This window comes from Chelonia mydas, chromosome 11, assembly GCF_015237465.2.
Source record: "Chelonia mydas isolate rCheMyd1 chromosome 11, rCheMyd1.pri.v2, whole genome shotgun sequence".
NCBI classification, from domain to species: domain Eukaryota; kingdom Metazoa; phylum Chordata; order Testudines; family Cheloniidae; genus Chelonia; species Chelonia mydas.
The window spans coordinates 35,528,705-35,537,333 of NC_051251.2; the positions used below are offsets into that span (position 1 = coordinate 35,528,705).

Consider the following 8,629-nt stretch of genomic DNA (forward strand, 5'->3'; position numbering starts at 1 on the left):
ACAATGATTAAATAGGGAATTTGTATGACATGTTAATAAGGACACAGAATCCAGAGAGATTCCCTTAAGCATGTGGAATTCACGTAAAATATACACACATCCATTATAATTGGTAGCAAACAGCCCCCTTGCAGATATTCAGGGATGCACAACATTAATTATTCTGTATTCTGAGCTGCCCTGTACAAGAAATTATAGCAATGGATCTTAGAATCATAGAACTTAGAGATGGAAAAGTGCAGAATTGTTCTTAGTAATTAAAATTAAAAAAAGAAAAGAAAAGAAGCCACAGAAAACAATTTAAAAAACAGTTAACATTGTTTAGTGACAATATATTTACCAATCATATCATTTTAAAACAAGGACATTAAACGCACAAGACTATATTAATATACTTTATGGGGGATTTTAAGCAACATTAGAAGTCAATAAATTCAGAAGTATATTTCCCACCACAGTAACTGTATCATGGTTACTTGCACAGAACACATTAAGGGCCCAATCCTTAATATGCCAGAATGCTGAGGCACACAAACTCTCAGGTTTTGGACATATGACTCTATGCAGTAATGCAAAATACTAAATACTCAGATATGCAAGGGAGCTGAGTCAGTCATTATAGGATTTTTTTTTAAATTCCTGGTCTTTGTGCATGCAACCAAAAATTCCATTAAAATGGGTGGGAGGGGTTTGGGGGGGGGTTGGCCATCAGACATAATGAGAATTCTTGGTATTCAGTAGTATAAACATGTTGCCTTTGGGCCAAATCCTGACTTTATGGCCCCTTTACGTAGTATTTGTAAGCCACAGAAATATATCCTATAAACATATTTAGAACAGTGCAAAAGTACTACTGTAACCATGACTTTTATTGATACAGGGGTGCATTTTCTGTTTGTTATGGCTTATAGCATCAAGGATGATTCACTGCTTGTTATACTACATTGTAAAGAGATGCTTCCTTATGGCTATGTTTTCAGTATACTAATGTAACACTTATCTCTCATAGTGTACTTGCAGATGTTGTTATTTTTTTTTAAATGAAGATTTCATTTCACAGATATTCATGGCATGAGATACACTTGACACTAACCCTTTCAAGAAAAGTTTGCTGAAAACTACCATGCACAACACATAACTGATAGATTGTGAAGTGCTCATGTATGGTAATGATTAAAGTGCCTTTTGGATTCTTACCCAAAAATCAGTTATGAACATTAAATCATGATTTATATCCTAGAATTATTAATTAAGACTACAAAAACACTATTTTTTTAAATCATGGCTTCCAATCCACTGGAGTGATTCAAGAAGACATCTTTTAAAATCTGCTACTATACATACTAATCTGTAACTTTACATTTTTTGTTGTTGTTGGTAGAAATGGTCTTCCTGCAGCGTATGCTTACTACAACAGTCCTTTTTGCTAAACAAAATTCTCTCTTCTTGTGTAATTTTTTTTATTTGATAACAATGCCCACCTTAAAAGTATTCTGTGGTATATTTTTCCATTTAGAAGCAGAATTCTATTGGCATGTTGTTTTATAGTTATCAACAGCGCAACAAAAATTGTGGAATTCATGAAAAAAACCACTTCCAGCTAGAACAGTGGTGTCCATCCTGTGGCATTTGAATCTCTTAAGTTCTGACCATTAATGGTGACTATAGTCAGAAGAAAATTTGTATTTGATTATAAATAGAGCCATACTCTTCAGCCTAAATCAGTTCCATCCCTACGCCTTCTAAACTGCCTGCCACTGCTTTGCCAGCTGAGAACTGTGGGTAGGTTTCTGCTTCCTTTGCACAGCTTAAGTGGTGCCAAAGATGCGGAATAGGGCAAAGATTCAGCCTCAAACTACTAATGTTGGGTCACTGACCTCTGAGATATTATTGTTATGGTGGGAGTCACCAAATGTTGCTGTTACAGAGTTTTTCAAGGTCTTTTTCCTACCATGAGAATACTATTCAGTTTCCTGATATGGTTTCAAATCAGGACCTAGGAACAGGTGTCTGAATTGAGTAATCTCAGCTCTTCCCTACAACAAATAGTTGTTTTGATATTTCCTAGGGATAAATTCCGGATTAGTAATGAAAGTAGCTAGGGAGACGGCCTTTGGTACAGGAATTTTAAAAATGTGTCCAAAACTGCTAAGGTGGCCTGGATGAATGGGTAATATTTTGAGGGTGACTTAAATTTCTGTTTAACCCAACAATTATTATGAATAATTATATTTGGGCTCCAGTCTTGTTTGAGGTTTACACAGTCTTTAGATTGTCTATTGGTAACCCAGTTGATTGTGTCTTTTGATTGTGATGCGTAATTATAATAAGCCAAATGAGGGAAAACTAATCCACGCAATTTTGTAGTTGTTTTACAGAACTTTAGAATTCACCCTTTGTGTTTTATGTTTCCATATGAATTTTAATAGTGCATCCTGCCATGTTTTAGTGGTGTATCAAGGATACCAAGAGGGATGAACTGAAACAAATATAAAAACTTCTGGTGGACAATAACTTCATCTTCACCTAGACTACCCTACCTATCCAAGAATTTCATATTTGTTCCATTCTTCCAAGTTCTATTATTTTATTCAATGTTAGAGGGTAATTTGTCTTTAAAAGATTTTTGTTTTTCCACAATATTTATTCCTAAACATTTTAAAGATTCCTTTACCCACTTAAATTTATGTGCCACAGCATGTTTGGGGATCAGGTTAAAAAGGCTGATCACAAGGCATATTCACATGGAGAAGTTACAAAAAGAGTCCCATTGAAGCCAATGTGGTTTACTTAGGTAAGTAAATGCTTATCATGGGATTCTGCAATTTGGCCCTTTATGAATGAAACCTATGGGAATTTAGGTCAATTTTTGTTGAAATTATCATATAACAACTTATTTTTAACTTATTAGTTGAAACTAATAAGTTTTAATCAATGCTGTGATTTTGTAACACAAACGGTGTACAACTCACTTGAGGATCAGGGCCTTATTTAGCATCGAAACTTTTTAATACAAACAAGTGATTTGTAAGAATAACCCTTATTTATATCTCGCACTATCATACTCTAGTCTAGGAAACTAGACTTCCCGCATAATGAATCTCCCACAATAAACAGCTTTAAATATTGTACAGCATAATTCTCCACTCTTGCTAATCTGCTCAGAAGATTAATGAGGTAAGTAAAAAAAAAAAAAAAAAAACCCTCTTCCTTTAATATAAAGTTTTGATTCACAGACATTCTTATTTAGTTATTATGAAGTTCAACTGAAGTCACTTTAATAGAGCAACTGCTTTCATGGTACCTGTGATATAGGCAACACCAACTAAAAGCAATATTCCTAATGGAAAACCAGCTTGCTTCATTGAATAAGGCAATCCTGTGAATAATGAAACAAACAAAAGATTAGAGAAAAGCCTTTTTAAATACTTTCTATTTATTTGTGGTGATCTTGTTGTAAAGGAAGCAGTCTGTTAAAAAAAAAAGTCTATTATTTATTCCCAAAACAGGAACAAACAGTTTAAAGTTCCTCAGCACTGTCCTATATGTATACATCAGACTTGAGAGGGATCATTTTTGAGGGCAAAGGGTAGTTCAGTCTTAAATCCACCCAGTACTTGATCTCTCTGCTGGCTCTGCTAACAAGGTTACACATTATTCAACACAATGGGGCCTCTGATTTCAGTTGGCACATGTAGTGTTGTCACAATACAAATACATTATAATAATACCATAGTCACAGCAGTAAAATAATGTGAGAAAAACATGTTTTTCACATAACTGGAGATTTATACATATATGAAAGGGTGATTAGACTAAAGTGAAGAAAAGTGTATTTACCTATTATTCCCGATCCTATGATAGAGTTGATAACATTAAAACCAGCTGATGGGAGATCACTGTTTCCTCCTTTAGTCCTAGGCTTACAAACCAAGGCTGTTCTGTCATCTGTTTCTATCTATTCCAATAAGAGAATATTAGTGTTATAAAAAAACATATTAGACTAATGGAGAACAATTATGTCAGACATGTTTTGAGTCTTACTAAGTTACAGAAGTATGCTTTATCAATCCTCTGCAGCTTGTTTTGTTCTGACTAGATATCAGTTGAGTCTGGATCCACATAAGCTTTAGAAGTGGGATGATGGCCAAAGATCTGTTCTCAGTGAGATTTTGGCCCCCAAAGGATGAAATATCATGGAATCAATCTGGTATTCTTCCAAGATTTCAGCCACATCTGACCAAGCAGTAGAAAATAAGCCACTTCTGATTTTGGATCAGCCCCAGAACCAAAATCAGAGAGATGGATTCAATTCCAAGAATTTAAATCAGAATATACCAGAATCTGAAGACGTGCTGACTCAAGGGTCCAGTGATGACTTTTTTCTGCTTCTAACAAATAATTTCTTTCTCAACCAAAGTTTTAGACCACAGTGAATAGCTAATTGATATTAATAAAATTGGCTTGCCCCAGTAAACTGCCATGTGAAAGACCCAAATTCAAGGCAAAGTTTAGACTCTCACTGCAGTAGCCAGTAGTTTTGCAGAGATAATGTTCTCAGCCTCTAGATCAGGGGTTCTCAAATGGGGGGCCAGGACCCCTCAGGGAACATTATTACGTGGAGGGTCATGAGCTGTCAGCCTCCACCCCAAACCTCGCTTTGCAGCCAGCATTTATAATGGTGTTAAATATATAAAAAAGTGTTTTTAATTTATAAGGGGGGTCACACTCAGGGGCTTGCTATGTGAAAGGGGTCACCAGTACAAAAGTTTGAGAACCACTGCTCTAGAACGTTCATATTAGTCTAAGCACATCTTTCTCTTAGAGAGGCAATACACTGTCCAGGGAAATATACCATCAACCAGGAGGTCAATAAGTGCAGTGATATGTAATTAAAAGGAAGAACATAAATTTAATGAAGAAAATGGCAATTCAGAATTAAAGTATGATGATTTAGCTTGTACACACCATGATACTGAAATCACCATCTCAGAGAGGTAGGAGCTTGCTAAATATATACATGAGTAAGACTGTCACGGAAGTCACAGATTCCATGATTTTCTGGGACCTCCGTGACTTCTGCAGCCAGCAGGTGCGACTGACCCCAGGGTTGCCCGAGCAGCTCGAGCGGCCCCGGAGCCAGCCACACCAGCCCCCCTGCAACCTGTGATGGACAGGTCCTGGGCCGACCCCGGCCAGCAGCAGCTGCGGTGGTCCTAGGCCGCCCCCGGGCAGCAGCAGCAGCATGGCAGTCTCAAGCTGGCAGGTTTGCCCCCACCCCCAGTACCAGCGGGCACCCCGGAGGCCCCCCTCCAGAACAGCAGCTGTGTCCTTCAAGCCCCCCAGAAAAACAAATATTTAGTCAGGGGTATATAGTACAAGTCATGGACAGGTCACGGGCCATGAATTTTTGTTTATCACCCGTGACCTGTCCTTGACTTTTACTAAAAATGCCCATGACTAAATCTCAGCCTTACACATGAGACACTACAAAAAATAATTCAGCTCAGATGCCTGTAGCCAACACCGCTGGAAAAAAAGTTAAATATGACTGATAAACCAAAGATTGATTTACTTCATAGGAATCTGTGCAGTGCCATAATCTGATAAGCATGTAAGAGCATCACAACAGAATTAAGTGGCTACGTGCAACTCTTCAAAGTTGCCTGCTGTTGACAGCAGTGTACACCATCAGCACTTCCACTGGACTGGAACAATTTAGGCTCTCTCTTTTGTATTAGGTATTTGCGTGTTTCTTTACATTCTTGCATTCTTTGTATTTGCACATTTCTTTCCACCATTTCTTGAACCAAAAATATTTTTTGCTTACTCAAAAAATTGTACTATACAAGTCAGAAATTCATTCTTAATTTTATTGTCTCATTTCCGGATCGCTGCCTAACATGCAAAATACAAATTTCTACCTAGTCTTTAGAACGAGTGATTGTCGTCAGACTGCATTGGTACCCCTGTAAAGCATCCATTAAATATAAATCCTTACAGTCAAGCTTTGTGGAAATGGGTGGACTAGCCTGGACATGACCCTTTTTAACATTTTTACTATTGCAGAACTGGCCTTCAGTCTTGGCAACAGTGTCAATAAAGCATCTCAGAAATCAGCAGAATGCTAGACTGTATTTGGTATATATGGGAGAGGAAAAGCCCATGTTAAGAGATGTATGTCCAACAAATCTGATTCTTTAAAAGTTATCAATTTGTGTCAGATACAGCAGGATGTAGTATATTAAATTAATAGTTTATTCTAGGGCTGTCAATTAATCGCAATTAACTCAAAAAATAATAGTGATTAAACACAGTTTTAATCACACTGTTAAACAATAATAGAATACCAACTGAAATTTATTAAATATTTTTGGATGTTTTTCTACATTTTCAAATATATTGATTTTAATTATAACACAGAATACAAAGTGTACAGTGCTCACTTTATATTATTTTTATTACAAATATTTACATTGTAAAAAACAAAAGAAATAGTAGGGAGGAGAGATAGTTGCCTATATAAGACAAAGGCCCTAATATTGGGATGGTCCCAATAATATAAGGACATCTGGTCACTCTACCTGAAAGTGAGAATAGGCATTCACATGGATGGCACTTTTGTCTGAGTGATTGGCTGAACAAGAAGTAGGACTGAATGGACTTGAAGGCTCTAAAGTTTTACATTGTTTTATTTTTGATTGCAGTTATTTTTTGTACATAATTCTACATTTGTAAATTCAACTTTCACGATAAAGAGACTGCACTACAGTACTTGTATTAGATGAATTGAAATTTTTTTTACAGTACAAATATTTTTAATCAAAAATAAATATAAAGTGAGCACTATACACTTTGTATTCAGTGTTGTAATTGAAATCAATATATTTGAAAATGTGGAAAACATCCAAAATATTTAAATAAATGGTATTCTATTATTAATTTTTTAATCGCTTGATAACCCGAGTTTATTCTGATCACATGTTTACCGCATTTCATGCATTTTCATGTTGGATAAAATGGGAACTTATTCTTGTCTTGGGATTCTTACATCTGATGAAGTGAGCTGTAGCTCACGAAAGCTTATACTCAAATAAATTTGTTAGTCTCTAAGGTGCCACAAGTACTCCTTTTCTTTTTGTGGATACAGACTAACACAGCTGCCACTCAGAAACTTTAATGAATTTTCTCCCCTTTGATATTCATGTGAAAAACAAAGGCTTAGGCGACTGATCTTCAGACGCATCAAGCACCCCACAGCTCCTGTGAGCTGTTCCAGGTGACAAAAGAAGTGTGTGTTTCGGTGTGGTGGGAGGAGTCAGGATTAAATCTCAGGCCGCCTGACTTCTGCTGCTGTGTTTTATCTTTCCTTCCCTATATTGCTCATGTGGAGCCACTGAGATGAAAAGAGATTACCAGGAGCAGTTATTTCTGGTGACTGCCCACGGAAGACTTTTAAAGTCTATTTACGAACAGTTCTGTTGCTAGCAACAATTTTTATAGCTTTTCCTCTTTTCCATTTTATTTTTATAACTACCTCTCCTAGCATCATTTGCACTAAAACAGCTGTTTAGTGGAGCCTACAGCTAATTAAATATTGACATTGACAGTCTTTTCCCAATCCTTAATCATAAAGGTGAACGAGTAGATCGTGCCTGAGCTTGTACACTTTCTGGAAAGTTTTGCAAAGCTTATTTCCTGTCTTAAAGCGTGTTCAAAGCAAATGCAGAAAAGTGCCTTTAAATAAATAAGTGAAGGCCTTTAAACGTGAAATGTAGCTGGGTGAAGAGCAGGAAGGAAGCACCAAGGAAAGAGTTCGCTGTCAGACACGGAGCTCCCAGGCCAGGCAATAATAGGAGGCTTTCAAAGCGTTGGGAGTGAGACTGTTGCATGCAATACTCGCCCCCCCAAATCACACATACACACACACCGCCCGTACCCCTCAAGTTCTGCGCCTCCAAGAGCCAGCAACTTGAAACACGACCCGCAAATTCTGGTCTGCAGGAGGCTGAGCTAACGGCGCTGCCTGCCTCCACCCGGCCAAGAAGGGCGGCGGGGGGTGAGTTTCTAGCAAGCCAGGGACACTGACCCCAACCTCCCCGCGGTACCTGGTGAGCAGGGCTTGGCAGCGGGCGCTCCCGCCGGGTGTGCTGCTCCATCGCGGGGCGACGGACGAGCCAGGCTCCCGGAGGAGCAGCAGCCGGTGGTCCTGCCGGGAGTCCCGTCTGCGGCTGCCCAAGGGCGCCCCTGACTGCGCTGACTGGCTGCCCTGCCCAGAGCCTGCCGGCAGCCGCGACACCGAGCTGCGAGCCGGCGGCGGGCTCCACGGCCACGCGCCGCGCGGGAGGTGCGGACGCCCCCCCGGTTTGTAGGGCGGTGTGTGAGCTCCCGGGTGGAGCGCTCAGCGACAGCGTGAAATGTACATTCAGCAGGGGAGAGGTGCCCTGGGGCAGGGAGTCGGTGTTTTGCTGACAGAGAGAGGCAGGGTGGTTAAGATACGGAAGGGCTGGGGAGTAAATTAAGGCTCTGGAAGTTGAGGCTGTAAAATAGAACTTCCCCGGGGGGCTGCGGGTGTTTTGGAGAGAACACAGGGGACGGAGAGGCAATGCAGCCAAGCCCGCTGAGCCAA

At 39.2% G+C, this 8,629-nt stretch overlaps 1 protein-coding gene across 4 annotated transcripts in view; it reads right to left on the bottom strand.

Annotated features, from left to right (window-relative positions):
* SLC38A11 (solute carrier family 38 member 11) overlaps positions 1-8,375 on the bottom strand; it is a 42,496-nt gene extending 34,121 nt beyond the window's left edge. Inside the window, exons 1-3 of one of the 4 annotated variants that reach the window (XM_043525553.1) lie at positions 8,109-8,375; positions 3,841-3,958; positions 3,305-3,379 (exon numbers count right to left, since the gene is read on the bottom strand). In XM_043525553.1, the coding sequence (XP_043381488.1) occupies positions 3,305-3,379; positions 3,841-3,958; positions 8,109-8,159 (244 nt within the window). In that variant the 5' untranslated portion in view covers positions 8,160-8,375. The remainder of the gene's footprint in view (positions 1-3,304; positions 3,380-3,840; positions 3,959-8,108) is intronic. The other 3 variants (XM_043525554.1, XM_043525556.1, XM_043525555.1) reach the window with 3 other exon arrangements.
* Between the last annotated feature and the right edge of the window lie 254 nt (positions 8,376-8,629).